The following is a 17,608-nucleotide window of genomic DNA, read 5'->3' on the forward strand; positions in this document are numbered from 1 at the left end:
GCAAATAAAGACGGAAGTTAAGTTACGACTCTGTTATGTGGATTCAGATTATTTTTGCCCTCATGCGTAGAGTCACTGTGCTCCCTGGAACCGGAAGCAGGAATTAGGAAAATCAAACCAAAACAAACGGAAAAACTGGGCACAGGTTGAGAAAAGAACTTTTCATAGAAACCCTGAGACAACAAGAACTTCTTGAGAGGGGAGGTGGTTGCTCAAACAGCTCCATGATAGACGACCAGCAGATTGGCTGCTGCCGGCGAATCACGAAGCTGTTTGAAACAGATGAAGATACAACAGCTGGTGCTGAAGACTGCTGACTACAAAGCCAGAGATCAAAACCTGCAAAGTGGGAAAGAGACATTTTGCTTCTGTTACAGGTACTGTATAATCTGTTTAAACTGGGGCCCGTGTGTACAAGGATTGATCCTGCACTCAAAAAAATGATTTTTCCCTGTCATAGGTATTAGAAGAACACATTTTCTTGATTTTACGTAATTACACTCATTTCACACTTTTATTTGAAATAAATTAATAAAACCTACACGATTCTTTTTAATGTAAAGTTAATTCAAATGAAACACATAAAACAAATGAGATCCATTCACATAACGGTTCGGTCAGTAGGGGGCAGTGTTTGTTCCGCAGTGTCGTGGTCTGCAGGTCAGACCAAAGAAGAAGAAAGACTTCCTCTTCAAAACGCGGCACTTTCACCACCTCTCACCCGTCCGCCATCGTCGGCTCTATTATCATACTTGAAGTTGGTAAGAGTTTTAGTTTCTTTACCTTTAGCTCTTTATCATTATTTATCAGATGCGGTGGATATAAACACCATGATGATGTTGATGAAAAGCCATCTCGTTTCAGTCAGAGATGCAGCCAGTTGCATGCTGGGAGCTCTTGCCTGTGTTCAGTCTGTGGCCCACAAGTGCTCTGAACAGCATCTCCAGAAGATTAAACCATGGCTTTTGCAGTTTCATTGTGACAATAGATATGCACATTTCAGTGAGTTGATTTTGTTTCATTTGTAATGCAACTGTTTTCTCTTGTAGATACCCAGTCTCCCTGAACAGCATCGTGGCATATTGTTAAGAAATGTGACCACACTGTGCACCTGACAGTCTCTTTACATCGGTAAGTATCATGTTATAGCTTTTAATAATTCTTGAACGTAATGTGTTATATTGTGCACTAGTCCTGCCTCACTTGTCCTATTGTGTAGAAATCTGGGGAAATAATTATACAAGCACAATTAAACCACTTATTATTCTCCAAAAGAGAGCAATTCGGATAGTACACAGGGTAGGTTATAGAGAGCATACTAATGCTCTTTTTATAAAATCGCACTTCCTAAAATTAGAGGATTTAATAAATTATAATAGAGCAATATTCATGTTCAAAGTTAAAAATAATTCTGTACCTGCAAATATCCAGAGATCTTTTTTTCAACAAAAGGAGGGCTATAAACTAAGGGGAAAATCAAATGTCAAAACTCAGACGTTGCGAACCACAAGAAGAAGCTTTTGTTTGTCCATTTGTGGAGTGAAGCTGTGGAATAACTTGAACGAGGAACTGAAACACTGTAGATCCATTCAACATTTCAAAACAACTTACAAAGCCAGTGTCTTCTCAGGATACCAGACTGAAACAAACATTTCTTCATAGATTGTGTTTCAGGAAGAAATTGTGATACTCATAAAAATGGTTGTCTGAAAACTGATATATGAAGCAATGTAACCACTGTTCACAAAGTGTATGTATGATTACTGTATGCATATAATGATTGTAGTGAAAGGGGTGGGCCTCTGTAAGGTTTCACTTCTAACCCTCTCCTTTTTGAACAATTGTACGAAAATCTAATGTACAACTGTACATGTAACCTTTTGGTTTTTCTGTTCTTATATATCTTTGTTTTGATGTTTGAAATAAACTTTATTATTATTTTGTATTATTTTCAAGGGTTTTTTTCCATGTCAGGTGTTCGGGCACAAACAGAAGAAACAACATCACAGAGCACAGTACAAACATTTGTCTTGGAATGTGGTCAAGAGGAAATGTTTTTATTAATCTATTGGACAAGTAGTAGCAAACTAATAGAATACAGCTGCTGACAGGATAAACCTTTTTCTGTTTAAGTGGTAGTTTTCTCTCTGTTCTGCCTGCAGGTGTATGTGACAGTGTAAGGTGTGTGACATATTGTTATCAAGTAAATATGAGTTATTTAAACATTTTCAGATCAGACATTGCCATCATGGTCGCAACTTCAGATACCTGTGTATGTATAGAGACTGCCCATGTACTTTCACTTTGTGGAAAAACTTTGGAATCATGTTTGCTGGAGCCATTCCTCACAAGCAGCTCAGAAGGCATTCGAATTAGTCACATTTTCATGTCAAAATTGTGCATGTAAGAATATCTCATCCAAAAGGGATTACTTTATTCATATTAATGAACATCTAAGGAGGCATGAAACAGTTAAATGTGTTCTTGAAAAATGTACAAATGTACAAGCTGATATTTACAGTATGTTCAGTTCTCATAAGAACAGAAAGCACAAGCCTTAACAGTTTAACAGAGTTTAAAGCTGCTGTGGTTACTACTGGACATCTTATGTCTGATTATCAGTTTTTTATTTTTAGATTAAAAGCAGAGTTTATGTGGATTAACGTGATGCCCCTTGAATCACGGTTCATCTCCCAGCTGGACAAGTACACAGAGAACCTGATGAAGGTTTTTTGTAGAAAAGGTGGAGTTGCAGGACACAAGATCTGCCAGATATTGACATTGACAGCTGAGGTACATGCTCTGGAGGTGTGTCTGTTAAAATGTAAATGAATTAATCATATTCAGCACTGAAAGTTATCTTTTTAATTTTTTTGTAGACGTCAAGAGAGACTGCATTATGAAATGTCTGTGTGTCTCCCTCAGTGAGGACAGCAAGGATCTCATCAAGGAATACAAGGTCAGTCAATATGTCAACGTGCAGAAGTATAATCTGTTTATCTGAGAGGAAATTATTATGTAGTGTTAATGTAATCTAACATCTTCGTCTGTCTTTCAGTTATCTTGTTGTTATAAAATTGCTTGAATTTGTTGTCTGATTGATTAAAATATAGAAACATGGGCAACAGTTTGTGTTTTTGTTGTGTGGATGGACGGATGGAAGCGCTGTGCATTTAAGTCCCAGTTGCTCACAGCTCTTGGCTGTTGGGGTGTTGGCTGTCCAGAAGACCTGCCAGTGTTCCCCTGACTTCTGCCATCCCCAGTCAGCAGGGATCTCGACTTCAGGCTGACTGGGTTGCCTGGGCCCACACACAACCAGCCTGGCAGGCAGCACGCTTGGCATGTTGGAGATATAGAAACAGAAATTAGAACAAGAAAATAGTAAAGACTGGAATATCTGTATGTGTGTCACACTTTATATGAGCAAGAGCACTGGCTGATTTAGTTTTTTTGGTCCACATGACATAGATATGTACTAGTTTAAGATTTAAAGCAGCAAAGTTGCACATTATATTAACCTGGATGATGATGATCAAACATATCCCAGCAGCCATCTCTGAAGGGTCTCCATACATGCCAGTCATAACATATACAATGGCCTGTCCAATGGTGATGATCATTCCAACACTGCAAAGTACAGAAAAGAATATTTGAAATGAGTCATCTTGCAAAGAGAGGAAAACAAAAAAGGCAAGGAAAAAATAAACCACATCGAAGAAAAGCATCCTCAAAGGCTTCAAAGGATATGTGAAATGGTTTAGAAATAGCAGATGCAGTGAGAAATGACACGTAGGTTTCTGAGCGCCATTGAAGAGCGCTCTGTCTTTGGGAGTGTCTCCCACCTCAATGATCTTAGCAGCAGCCAGCAGCTGCATGATCAGGCCTGAGGTGACAATGGGTGAGATAGCGAGCTCCATCAGAGTACCTGGAGAATAAAGTAATCAGCGTTACTGTCAGAACATGCAACGACAGCCGCATGACAGGGGGGGGAAGCAAGTGGGCCGACAACTGTTGACCTTTGACTTAAAGGGGCTGTGTCATGCAAAATTCACTTTTTGTATGTTTTAACCTTGTTATATAGTTATGTACTCACCAAAAACACCCCCAAAGCATTTTTTTTCCTTCGTGCCTGTGTGTTTGAGCTTTCCTCCTTGTGCTGCTCAGAGAGGCAGCCCCTCCCACCGTGAAAACGCTCTGTTTCCCACATTGACGTCGCACGGAGAAGATGGCTCCCCTGAGCCCCCCCCCCCCGCAGGCCCTCGGAAATCAGCGTTGCTGTTTTTTGTAATTCTGATTACGGAGAAAAACTTTGACCATCGTCTGAAAGCAACAGTTAAGCAAGAGCAAGAGTCTGAAGAGTCTGAAGGGTCTGAAGGGTCTGCGCTTGGTGAGTTTCTCACAGGAAAAGACGTTTTCGTGTGTCTTTACGTGTAGAGAAGCTAGAGCTAAAGCGCTAAAGCTAGCCAGCGTATTTGTTTTGAAGCTGTGATTGGTTGAAGTAGCTGTCAGTCAAAGTCCACAGGGGGAGAGGCGGGATTTCAGTGAAACTGAGCGTTTTCTCTTCCGGGTTTCAGAATTAACCCCAGAAAATCTTTTATTTCACACAAAACGACTTTTTCTTTGCTCCAAAAATAAACTATTACCTTGTTAATGCCATTTCTAGGGTTTGGACGAGCTAAAAAAGCACGATACAACCCCTTTAAGGCAAGTGGTTCTGAGATGACACTACTCCTGATAACGGCAGACAGGATGGATTTTAAGATTCTCTTATTAGTCTTTAAATGCTTTAACGTTGTCGCTCCTTCTTATTTAGCTGATTTGTTTTTTTTTTCTTTAGAGACATTCGTGAACCCTGAGGTATGTATGTGTGTATGTGTGCGTGCCTGACTTTGGTGAAGGTGTGGCTTTATTTTCTTTTTATTAGAGACTGATTATTTTTGTTTGTTTTGTTTTGTTTTTTTTAATGAAAAGTGCTCTAGAAATAAACTTTGATTTGTGTGACACTTGAAATTTAACTTCAGAGACTGGAATGAACAAAATGAATCAGTGTTTCAGTAAATCGGCATTTATGGCCATTTACTGATCAGCTGTGTTCACATGAAGTCTAAACCAAGTGTGTGACGATGATAAACAGGAAGCTGCCGGTGTGACTGACGACACACAGTCCATGTTTGAGTTTCTGACAGAAAATGATTTAAATCGTCCGACAGCAGATTCTTCTGCCAGTCGCACGCTAGAGTTTAATAAAATGAGCTGAAACGTGCTGCGGGAGTTGGTCTCAGATAATTTGGTTATTCTCTGGTGTTTTTGGGTGTTTTGGGCTGCTTTCCGTCCGTCGGACGCCATCCACTCCCGTTGCCATGGTAACTCTAAAAACAACAAAGACGGCGGAGGAAAGTCTTTCCGGGGTTTACGAAGCGGTTTGTCCTGAAAATAAGACCGAAGCCGTCCCGGAGGTGTTGTGGGAGGCGGAAGGTTCCGGGTGAGATTCGGTTTTCTGTGAAACGAACCGGAAATAAGAAAAATGTCTCAGAATGTCGGTGAAGATCCGCTGGTTCCGAAAGTTTGATTTACTGAAACCAGAAACCAGAGAACGGTTTTCAGTTCCATCCAATTTAATTAAAACTGCATCTATCATCATTCCTACACACACACACACACACACACACACGGCTCTGTTGCAGTCTTCAGGCCTGTTGTCTTGTTGTCTCCATAGTAACCGTGTGACCGCCATCTCCTCGCCGACCTGCTGAAGTACAACCGGAGCCTGGAGATCCTCGACCTGTCGTCCAATCGGATGGAGGACGAAGACGCCGCCCACCTGAGCGACTCCCTCAGGACGCCGGGCTGCTGCCTGAAGGAGTGGGTTCTCCTCACGTTCTCCTCATGTTCTCCACCTCCTCGTTCATGATTCCATTGATAAAAAAACTACAGTCATTTTTCTGTGTGTGTTGATCACTGCTCTTCTCCACCATGGTCATAACCAGAACTGCTCATCCTCAGTGTTGCACGTCTCTCCGTGTCTCCAGGGTGCGAGTGCCACGGCCACGCCGACAGCTGTCACTTCTCTCAGCGGGCGTGGCTTTCCTCTGGAGGTACCAGCGGGGCCGTCTGTGACAACTGCCGACGCAACCCCAGGTGCCACCGCCGCCAGCACGGCTACCGCCGCCTCCCGTCGATGGCCCTCAGCTCTCCTCACGCCTGCACACGTAAGATCTGCATGAGCTGCTGCGGCTTTGGCCCGTGGATTTTGTTTTTCAGACTAAACTGATTGAAAGTAAGAGATAGTCAGGGATACTTTGTCCTTGGGGGGTAGTCTCAGCCTGTAATGTTTGTTATATTAAAGTGTCAGAAGAAATGGAAAGCAGGCAGCAGCAGCAGAGTTCTCCCCTCTGTTGTAGCTCCATCTGCTGGCGTTGGAACAGCTGTTTCAACTTCAGAGTAAAACCATCAAGTTCATCAACACCTGGAGGAAACAGTGACGTGACCACAGCCTCCGACTGAAGCCCTCCGACAGCATCAAGACGTCAACAGTACGCAGTCACGTGTGGACAAGAAACGCCTTTTATTACGTTGCTGAACAAAACCAATGTTCATACGGCAACAGATGTAAAGATGTACAGATGTGTTCCCCCAAATGTCAGCCAGTACAGAATCATTAACATTTATAAACGGCACAGATGTTTCCACAGCAGCTTTGCTTTTTTGAAGAATCTAGACTGATTCTTTATGAGGTAAAAAATAGCAGAAAAGCCCAAATTAAACATCAGTGACTTTAGCTGGCAGTCTGGCCGTCTGTGGCTGAGGAGCTGTCAGGCGTGACCGCAGAAGGAGCCGGAGATGGTTCACTCTCGGGCGATAAGGCAGAAGTGTCAGGTGGGGCGGCGGAGGTCAGAGCAGAGTCGGACTCCTGCTGAGTGGCGACGTCTTCGTCTTCCTCCTGGGGGTAGAGCTCGGGGTTCTTCTGCATGCATTCCTGCAGGTTACGGACGTTTTCAAGGCAATCGGAGCCCTTCACCTCTTCTTTACTGTAGTGGAAACAGGAACAGGCCTCCTTGAACTGAGAGCCACATGGTCCACTGGCCATGCCTCCCAGACATGGGCAGTTCCAGTTCATGTCTCCACTGGGCAGGATCAGACCTACAGCAACCACACAATTATCAGTAAACAACAGACTAATAAAATATCCACTCTTGACTTATTGATAAAATGCTGATGAAGTACTGACTTTGAGAAACATTTAATAGATAACAAGGGCACTGCTGAGCTTAATTAAAAAGAAAAAAAAAACTACCTAAATCTTCTGAAGCTTTTAAATGACTATGACCACAGAAAATAAGTGGAATTAGACCTTGGGGGACTGTTTAAAGGACAGTTCAGAGGCGGAGGCACTCACCCTGCTCTTCGTAAGGATCATCGGGGTCATCTGCTACTAGCTCGGCATTGCTGGGTGCCTCCTGGTCTTCTTTGGTCACAAATATGATGCGATCTTTTCCGTCAGTGACGTCAAAAGACAAAGTGATTAGGTTCCACTCATAACAAATGCGTTATGTGATTTGAAAAACCCCTTTTTCTTTAGTTTTATTAAAATAGCAGCTATGAGTGCGGGACACCGTGCAGCTCTGAAACGCTGAAATGTGTCAGTTTCTGGTGTTATGGAGTACCCAGTTTCCCAGTTTACAGGTGAATGATTTCCTTTATAGTCTGTCGTTCTTGCAAATGTTAAAAAAAATCGACTCTCAAAACGTATCACCATTTGAAATGTTATTGTAAACAGCATTCACTGTCACATTCACATCTACGGATTCCTGTCGGGTTTTTATCGCGTTCTGTTACAAACAGCAACGATGGACGCTGGAGGAAGTCGGTTATCAGATAACACGGACACCAATTGAAACGAAACGCTGTCTGTTAGCTTAGCATGATAGCTTCGCGGTGACTTTGCTCAGCCGCAGGCACAAATCAAATATGAAAGAAGATTTTTACCCTCGTGCCTGCAGTAAGACATGTCTGCTGTCAGACCCAACGTCCGCCACAAGAAACGACCAGTGCGTGAGATCTACCGGGGAGATTTCTTCTTCGTTAGCTGTTATACGGCAGACGGGGCTATAACAGCGCATTACCGCCACCCTCCTGATGTATGAGTGAATGAACTCAGTTATGGCTCAGAAATGTAACAGTGAAAAACTGTAGCATGCAAGCTACAGAAAAAAAAAACAACCTCGATTTCCATTCACTAATCCCGTCCTCCTAAGATATTCAAATACTGTATTTAAATACTGTTACACACCTGTCTTCCTCTTCGCTAGAGGCTGGACGCTGAAATGTGTCAGTTTCTGGTGTTACGGAGTAACTAGCGTACGAGTGGCCTGAGTCGGCCAGGGTTTCTGCTGTTTTCTATTTTTTCTTTTCAACTTGAAAACAAAGCTTTGCTCTATTATTTAGCTGTCGCCCTTTACGACAAAATGAAAGTATGTATTGTTGTCTTTCCAAACATGTGCCTGATGTCCGGTTGTTTTGCAAAATATTTTTTGTAGCCGAGATAAAAGCTCACAAACTTTGCCAGTTTCGCTCAGGTGTGGCTTGGCCAGAGTCGGACAGGCTACGTTCAAAAACAGAAGCTCACCTTTTCACGTCTTCTGTTTACATCCTGGGATGTTTGCATTAGTCTGTTGTTATATTTCATAGCACTGGCACATCCGGTTGACTTGGTTGAAACACAGCCCCAACATTGCGCGCCAGATCCGGTCCAGGGCCAAATCAGAGCCGGAGTCACGACAAATAAGTTCCGATTTTAATTTTAGTTCCGGAGCTGAACCAGAGCCGGTCCGGGGCCAAATCAGAACCTCAGAGCCTCTTGCAACCAGGTCTAGCCCATTTGCACTTTGTCCTGTAGACTGTATGCAAAGCTCAATATAAATACAGTTTGATTGATTGAATTAGGTCAGCAATTAACTATGAGTGACTTAATTATGTTCCTGATTAATGAGGGCAGCTAAAGATGTACATAGAAATGAGACAACTTGGACATGCAAAACAAATTTTTAATTAAAACAATATTTTTAAACAAGAGTATTAATAAAATGATTTTTAAAAAAGTATGATGACAAACTAAAATTGATAAATTAATTAAAAAATAAATTATGAAATAATTTAGGTATTATTTACATATATAATTTAATAAAAAACACTATTTACAAAAAATTTAAAACTAAAAACCTATATATCTATACACCAATGACAAAAATACTGCTCAAGGCCCTGCAGGAAACACAAAATGTGTGAAACCACTTCGAGCAGTTGTCACACTGGACCCAGGACACGTCTTCTCCATCATTTGGTGGATCAGGTTGTCTACACCAGCCACACCGCCACACCTTTGGCTCCATCGCTTGTTTTTTAGCGGTGTGACCTGTAAAGGACAAATATGTATATTTTGTAAATACAAGAAACAATATCAGCTCATGATAACCAATGTTATAATGTTCAGTTTGTTTTTACCGGCTGTAGGTGTTGTGGATCCAGTGGACGGACAGAAGGGGCTGGAGCTTGATTGAAGACCTGTAATAAATATAAAAACATTGTAAACAGTCCCATTATAAGACAGTTTTAACGTGTAAAACTGTAGCAATATAAATACATTTTTACCGAGTTTAATAATAGTACTTACGTGACGGGGGAGAGGAAGCTCTGTTTCTTTTGTTCAGGAGGCCACAGACTTTTGTTCTGAGCTGTATTCCTAAGAAATGGTCATCACAAGAAGAAAGTAAAAATGTTGTTCGTGGTTTTCATTTTCAGCACAATTTTAATCACTATTTCAAATTTTAAAGGGATTATTGTTTAAAGTTCCCTGTGTCAAATTTACCTTGGTCTTGTAGTGGCGTCACTGCAGGCAGGCTCACTGTTGCTGGTGTTATAGAGTTTTGACCGCAGGAGGATGTAGAGGGGCCCCCGGGGGCTGAGGGACCAGAGACGGAGTGTCTGGAACTGACAGTGGGGCTCTCGGAGGACATTCTGCGACTGGGGCGGGAGGCTGGTTCACCAGGCAGAGCAGCTGCGGTTGTTGGGGAGATGTCTTCAGCCCGCTGCTGCTCTCGGTCTCTTCTGGCCAGAGCCAGGGCCTCTCTTCTTGAAGCTCTGTCCTCTGCATCCTCGATAGCTGCCGTCATCTCCTCAGCCGTGAGGATCCGCACCTTTGAGATGTTCCTCCTGGCTCTGCTGTTCTTGTGAGTGAATTTAATCTCAGCCAAGAGGTTGGCAAGATCTGATGGAATACGGCCTGAAGTCACCAACAGATGTGAATTGAAGACATCAGGCCTGGCTTCAGGAGGTGGAGGATCCAACGTAGAGGCTGATGGCGGAGAGGATGGTCTTGGAGGAGGAGGTGGAGAAGGCGTGGCTGGAGGGGGAGTTTGAGAGGAGGTCTGGACGGTATGACCCGGAACCAGTCAACTGTATCCGGATCCAAAGGGTAGAGGCCACATCTCCTGAACCCAGCCACCACAACCCCGTGATTCTTCAGCCTCTGATATGAATGTTTGAGGACTCTTGAAAACTCATTCTTTGAAACCAGAAAAGAGTGGCTAACAGCCGACAGATCACTCGTTGCACTAGAGAAATCTGCCTTCAAGGGTCCAAAAAAACTCACATCCAGAGGCTGCAGAATGTGTGAGGTGTGTGGTGGCAAGCACAGAAGAATGACTCCTTCTCTCTGTGCTGCCCGAACCAGCTCTGGCCTTAAGTGGGACTGGTGGCCATTCATGGCGAGCAGCAGCGGACGCTCTTTGGTGGCGTGGAGGAGAAAATGAGTGGTAAACCACTTATAAAATAGCTCTCCAGCAATGTACCCTGCCTGGGACTTCCATAGAGAGCATTGGGGATGCCCTCCCTGTTGTATGCCCCCCCTGGATATCCTCCTTTGTAAATGATGAAGGGGGGACATCCTCACCAGTCGCATTAAAACAGGCCAGGACGGTGATGTGTTCTCTTGTACCAGGGGCCTGCCTGTACGCATGTTTGGTTCCCCGAGGCACGATGACTTTTCGCCTCACACTGTCAAGCTGGAAACCTGTCTCGTCGCAGTTGTATATTTGCTGCGGCTTCTCCCTCAGCCCATGCTCGTCGATGGTTGCTTGGAGCAGTCTGAAATGTTCCTCAATGGGCCCCCTCTTAGCATGGGCAGCCCTCCCACAGTCAATAATGTCTGAGGTCCGGGTGGTGAGGCGCTGATGGTGTCGCTCTCTGAAGTTAATCCACCACGTCTGACCAAGTGCCACCTTTGGAGCCTCTGGGTGGCGCTGATTGTAGATGGCCAGAGCGTGGGCCAGCACCTACAACAGGATACAAAAAGTCTTAATTTTCTCTACTTATATTTGATTAAAATATCACAAGTGACAATAAGTAGAGCTTGACATTTCAAGAAAGCATTGCTAACCTGAGGCTTCGTCAGTGGAAACCCGTAGCTGGCAGAGTACAGACAGTACTCCACCAGGGCGTTCTCATCGATGGTACTGAGAAGTGGCGAGAAGTGTTTGCAGTCAGACGCCACCCTTCCACTGACTCGGTCACTCAGGCTGGACTTAGGGACGCCAAACTGTGCTGCTGCCTGCCTGATGGTGAGCCTGCCTGCGTGCACCTCCTCCATAGCTCCGTACAGAATCATCAAGATTTATGACTGCACAGATGTTTCCACAGCAGCTTTGCTTTTTGAAGAATCAAGACTGATTCTTTATGAGGTAAAAAATAGCAGAAAAGCCCAAATTAAACATCAGTGACTTCAGCTGGCAGTCTGGCCGTCTGTGGCTGAGGAGCTGTCAGGCGTGACCGCAGAAGGAGCCGGAGATGGTTCACTCTCGGGCGATACGGTAGAAGTGTCAGGTGGGGTGGTGGAGGTCAGAGCAGAGTCGGACTCCTGCTGAGTGGCGACGTCTTCGTCTTCCTCCTGGGGGTAGAGCTCGGGGTTCTTCTGCATGCATTCCTGCAGGTTACGGACGTTTTCAATGCAATCGGAGCCCTTCACCTCTTCTTCACTGTAGTGGAAACAGGAAAAGGCCTCCTTGAACTGAGAGCCACATGGTCCACTGGCCACGCCTCCCAGACATGGGCAGTTCCAGTTCATGTCTCCACTGGGCAGGATCAGACCTGCAGCAACCACACAATTATCAGTAAACAACAGACTAATAAAATATCCACTCTTGACTTCTTGATAAAATGCTGATGAAGTACTGACTTTGAGAAACATTTAATAGATAACAAGGGCACTGCTGAGCTTAATTAAAAAGAAAAAAAAAACTACCTAAATCTTCTGAAGCTTTTAAATGACTTCATGACCATAGAAAATAAGTGGAATTAGACCTTGGGGGACTGTTTAAAGGACAGTTCAGAGGCGGAGGCACTCACCCTGCTCTTCGTAAGGATCATCGGGGTCATCTGCTACTAGCTCGGCATTGCTGGGTGCCTCCTGGTCTTCTTTGGTCACAAATATGATGCGATCTTTTCCTTCAGTGACGTCAAAAGACAAAGTGATTAGGTTCCACTCATAACAAATGCTTTATGTGATTTGAAGAACCCCTTTTTCTTTAGTTTTATTAAAATAGCAGCTGTGAGTGCGGGACACCGTGCAGCTCTGAAACTTTAAAAGTAGCATTAAGACGGTCACAGCCCTCTCAAACTTCACAGGAACACTCACCGGATAACACGGACGAAACGAAACGCTGTCTGTTAGCTTAGCATGATAGCTGTGTGGTGACTTTGCTCAGCCGCAGGCACAAATCAAATATGAAAGAAGATTTTTACCTTTGTGCCTGCAGTAAGACATGTCTGCTGTCTGCTGTCAGACCCAACGTCCGCCACAAGAGACGACCAGTGAGATCTACCGGGGAGATTTCCTCAGATAGTCCAGCCGTTACAGCCCTCTGACCTGCACAGGGCACAGTCATGACGTCACCGCATGACCGTAACCATTTATTTTTTAGATATAAAAAATTAAACTTTACAAGGTTTTTTCTTTTTTTTATTTTCAGAGTATAGCATTTTACAACAGACAACATTTATGGAAAATTCAAAGTAATAACATTAAAACAGTCTTTACATTTGTCTAAACTTTTTCAAACCAGCATAAATACGGTATTCGAGGGGTGGCACATAAATGGATTTCAAGTTACTTAGACAATAGAAAGCAGTTTGTGCAGATATATGATTCAAAATCCAAATTGCAGTATATTACATGTGGAGTACCACAGGGATCGGTCCTTGGGCCTAAACTCTTCACTTTGTACATCAATGATTGTGTTTCTGTATCTAAATTGCTCAAATGTATTCTGTTTGCAGATGATACAACATTATTTTATTGTGGGGAAGATCTAGCACAGGTGTTAAATGTAGTTAGAGAAGAATTTTAAAAAATAAAAACATGGTTTGATGTAAATAAATTATCACTGAATCTTGAAAAAACAAACTTTATGATATTTAGTAACAGAGGGAGAGACACTGGTGCTTCAATTACCATAGATGGTATTAAAATCAATAGAGTAAAGGAAACCAAGTTTCTGGGTGTTATTCTGGATTCTGGTTGGAAATCACATATCCAGTATACAAAGGCAAAAATATAAAAAACAATAGCTATGCTACACAAAGTAAGTAAGTAAGTCAGTAAGTAAAGTTTATTTATATAGCACCTTTCATAGACAAAAAGCCACAAGGTGCTTCACAGCATACATAAATAAGACAACAATTAAATACACATACGTAAATAAGCAGCACTAAAAATGTGATCAAAAACAGGCTCGAAAAACTAAGCAAATGCTTGAGAGAATAAAAAAGTTTTAAGTTGTGACTTAAAAGTGTCAACAGTCACAACTGATCGAAGAGAGAGCAGGAGATCGTTCCAGAGCCTGGGAGCAACGGCCTGGAACGATCGGGATCCTCTGGTCTTGAAGCGGGTACGCGGCACCTTTAAGAGATTCTGGTCCGCAGACCTTAAAGCCCTCACAGGGGAGTAAGGCTGGAGCAGATCGCGAATATAAGAGGGAGCTTGGTCGTGCAAGGCCCGAAAGGTTAAAACCAAAATCTTAAAGTTGACTCTATAAGAGACTGGCAGCCAATGAAGCTCCTTCAAAATGGGAGAAATGCGGGTCCATCTGTTTGTGCGGGTCAAGATTCTTGCTGCAGAGTTTTGCACAAGTTGCAACCTCGAAAGCTCCTTCTTATTCAGGCATGAGAACAAGCTGTTGCAGTCGTCTAAGCGCGAAGAGACAAAAGCTAAGTAAAAGATTCACTGGATAACAAATCACTGTACATTTTATATAACACCATGATCGTTCCACATCTGACCTACTGCATTGAAGTATGGGGAAATGCCTGCAAAACTTATATTCAATCAGTTTTCATATTACAGAAAAGAGCCATAAGAATAATCAGTAGAAAACGATATAGAGATCCAACTCATCCATTATTCCTTCAATTAAAATTGCTGAAATTCCAAGAACTAGTCGATTACAGTATTCTACAAATTATGCTGAAAGCTCACACAAATACACTGCCAGTTAACATTCAGAATAGGTTTGGAAAAAGAGAAAGTAAGTATAACTTAAAAGGAACAGAGATCTTTACAAAACCAAGGTTTAGGGCAAAAATGATGGAACGTTGTGTATCTGTAAAAGGTATCAGTTTATGGAACAATCTGGAGAAAGAAATCAAAGAATCTAAGTCAAGCACCACATTTAAAATATTAGTTAAAGCCAGTATGTTAAAGAAATATAATGAAATATTCTAGTTATATTTGATTGTCTTTTTTGTTGTTGTTGTTGTGAAAAGCACGAAGTTAATTGTAATCAAAGAATTAATGTTATGTCACTGTCTGTCTCGGCTATTTTATTTTATTTTATTAAAGGTGTGTGTGTGTGTGTGTGTGTGTGTGTGTGTGTGTGTGCATTTTCATGTTTTTTTTTCTTAATTTTACTTTTTTTGTAATTGAATTCTGGGATAAGGGGCAGATATAATAAGACTTGTCTTCTTTCTGCTCCCTTTCATTCTTGGTTGGCGACTGTATTTACATGGAACCTTTTTCTTTTACTACTGAATGAAATAAAAACAAACAAACAAATACTCTTCTTTTTTTTTTGAACAGTAGAACCAAGATGTTTTAAAAAAAATAATGAAAAAGAAAAAAAAATAATAAATGAATAAGAATCAGCACTTTTACAAGAAGATTGGCTGTGTTCGACACCGCGGACTTACCTACTACTCATACTAACTTATTGAGTATGCCGTGCGTTTACACTGGCAGTGTGCGATTTGTGAGTGTGCGGTGCGGTAGTGTTGTAGACCACCTGAACCGAGACCAAGACATGGCCGAGAACACAGTGTATCGAGACCGAGACAAGACCAAGACTTTGAGGGGTCGAGACCGAGTCAAGACCGAGACCAGACAGACTGAGACTGAGACTGAGACCGAGACAATACTTAAAGGGGCACAGCGCAGTTTTAAATATTAAATGATCAATTATTCACACCCACACACGTTTTCACCTTTGCCTGATGGGCAGCAAGAGTTATTTTTGCAAGATCGCAGTCGCTCCTATTTTCCTGTGCAGGGCACTGAAGGCACAGCAATATGAGTGAATCGGGTACGAATCGCTCTGAGCCTGACGTAATGCGCCTCCCGCTGGCCTGGTAATCCTTAAGTTTTGCTTTGTCCGCCATTACTCCGCCAGACGCTTAGCAGCAACAACTGAGCAGTACTGAGGCTGGAGCTTCCAGAAAGTAAGAAAAGACCGGCTTCTGGCACTGCCACAACTCCAGCACAGACCCACCAGGCAAAAGAAACTTACATTTTACTCGAGCGCTGCTAAAAGAGCGAGGAAGGAGTTCCCCTCTTCTGTGCACGTACATGGGCACAAGCCACAGACACGAGCTTTTCACTAAGCTACAGTTACGCCTAAGACCTGCAGGGGTCGGTGTTTTGCACAAAACAAGCAAACTGCGCTGTGCTCCTTTAATTTTACTTAACCATTTAATTCAATGCTTATTCATTAGTTTTCAGGTAAGTGTAAGATTGCCTGTAATAAACTTGTCTGCAACTAAAGAACAATTCAACACATCTCTTCAATATAGCACTGTCTTATTTATGTTAAATTAGCGGCTGGGGAAACCTGTCTCTGATACCCCGATATAGAGACCACATACTAGAAGACAACAGAAGACAGATCGCAGCAGATCTTCCTCTCCTGATCTTCTAGTGTGTGGTGTTGCTCTGGAGCAGACCACACACTACAAGATCCTGTCAGAGAATCGCTCCTCACTCTTCCAAATCTCATGTAGTCAAACGTGACTTTGCGCAGTTTCCCTTCATTCCCGTGTTTACATTCATCTCCACTTTTAATAATAAGCAGAGTGTGAGTGCAGCAGGGCTGACTCACTATCTTTGGACCTTAAAGTTCTTTGCACTCCACACGTGCACTTAGAAAGCAAAAGTCTTAAAACCGCAGTTGTCTTTTTGCCCTTTAATAATAAAAACAAAATTAACAGACAGAAAAGAAACTTGTCTCTAGACTTTTCTGAAAGCTAAGTAAAAACTGAAGTGTAGGTCAAAAGACTGTGTTGCTCCAAGGTCCAGTGGCTTCTGCTGTAATCTTCACAATACTTAAATTAACAGCCAATCAGAAAATAAGCACTATATACGTAATTAGTCACTGGTCAAAATACTCTCTGTACTGCAACACAGAACTATATTAACATGTTGTAGCAGGAGGAGATCCCCTCCTTGCTTGCAGTAATAAACCAATCCCGACAGGGGGAGCTGCGTATAAAAGTAGGACATTCTCACTGGTGCAGCCTCTGCCGAGGAGTCTGGAGTAGACCCCGCCCCCGGACTCCTCACTTCCTGGTGTAAAGCCAGGTTTACACTTGCACGACTTTTTGCCACGATGTTGTCGTGGCAAGGCGTGGCAAGGCGTGCCAATCTGGAGTCATGAACCAGCAGGCTCCCGCACAGTTCACGACCAGTTCACAGACAGTTCACGAATGCGCCCGTCAGTGTCGCGAGCTGGCACGATGCATTACGACGCATTCATGACGCATTCACGCATAGTATGCGCATATTTTACGAGCTTCCCGCATTGGCATGACGTGGTTGCGCGCGCAATTACGCACGTCATATACGAGTAAGAAAGGGGCTTCCCCAACCCCGGGTCATTTTTGGATTTGCTGTGGAACAGACAACATGCTGAATGCCAGAGACGCCATCATTGTGGAGAAGAGAAGATCCTGTACCTGCAGCTGTTCTGTGTTGAAGAGCAGCAGAAAAGGCGCTGCCTGGGGCCCCGAGCTGAAGGGGGCCCCGACGGACGGCTGACATCAGTCAATTTCAATGACAAATTAAGGCGCTACACTTGATGCTGCAACGACAGTGCGTCAAAAATCCCCCGCATGGGGCCCTTTTCCAGGTACTCGCCGGTGGCCACGACTGTCACGCATCCTCCCGCATCGTCCCGACGCGTTCACGAGGCGTTCACGGACAGTTGGCGCATAGTTCACGGCCCGTTTGCGATATTTTGTCATGACCAAAATTTTGAACATTTCAAAATTCTCGTCCCGACATGGCACGCAG

The 17,608-nt window shown here is 43.2% G+C and overlaps 2 protein-coding genes across 2 annotated transcripts; both read right to left on the reverse strand.

Moving 5' to 3' along the window:
• Positions 1 to 6,775: 6,775 nt before the first annotated feature.
• LOC115394671 (mitochondrial intermembrane space import and assembly protein 40-A-like) lies at positions 6,776 to 10,169 on the reverse strand. The gene is made up of 3 exons (XM_030100025.1): positions 9,993 to 10,169; positions 7,397 to 7,532; positions 6,776 to 7,140 (listed from the first exon to the last, which is right to left on the reverse strand). Exons 1-3 carry the CDS (start codon positions 10,167 to 10,169, stop codon positions 6,776 to 6,778), a joined length of 678 nt encoding a protein of 225 aa, XP_029955885.1.
• Positions 10,170 to 11,776: 1,607 nt separating this feature from the next.
• On the reverse strand, positions 11,777 to 12,817 carry LOC115393976 (mitochondrial intermembrane space import and assembly protein 40-A-like). Its single transcript, XM_030099099.1, has 3 exons — positions 12,796 to 12,817; positions 12,400 to 12,498; positions 11,777 to 12,141 (listed from the first exon to the last, which is right to left on the reverse strand). Exons 1-3 carry the CDS (start codon positions 12,815 to 12,817, stop codon positions 11,777 to 11,779), a joined length of 486 nt encoding a protein of 161 aa, XP_029954959.1.
• Positions 12,818 to 17,608: the final 4,791 nt, after the last annotated feature.

This window comes from Salarias fasciatus, chromosome 9, assembly GCF_902148845.1.
Source record: "Salarias fasciatus chromosome 9, fSalaFa1.1, whole genome shotgun sequence".
NCBI lineage: Eukaryota > Metazoa > Chordata > Actinopteri > Blenniiformes > Blenniidae > Salarias > Salarias fasciatus.

What these genes read in the sequence shown, in the direction of transcription:
- LOC115394671 (XM_030100025.1), bottom strand. Translation starts at nt 10,169, where the DNA reads ATGACGGCAGCTATCGAGGATGCAGAGGACAGAGCTTCAAGAAGAGAG. An exon ending in TGTCCTCCGAGAGCCCCACT is followed by an intron (nt 7,533 to 9,992) that starts GTCAGTTCCAGA and finishes ATTTGTTATGAG; the next exon opens with TGGAACCTAATCACTTTGTC. An exon ending in TGATCCTTACGAAGAGCAGG is followed by an intron (nt 7,141 to 7,396) that starts GTGAGTGCCTCC and finishes TGGTTGCTGTAG; the next exon opens with GTCTGATCCTGCCCAGTGGA.
- LOC115393976 (XM_030099099.1), bottom strand. Translation starts at nt 12,817, where the DNA reads ATGTCTTACTGCAGGCACAAAG. An exon ending in GTCTTACTGCAGGCACAAAG is followed by an intron (nt 12,499 to 12,795) that starts GTAAAAATCTTC and finishes ACGTCACTGAAG; the next exon opens with GAAAAGATCGCATCATATTT. An exon ending in TGATCCTTACGAAGAGCAGG is followed by an intron (nt 12,142 to 12,399) that starts GTGAGTGCCTCC and finishes TGGTTGCTGCAG; the next exon opens with GTCTGATCCTGCCCAGTGGA.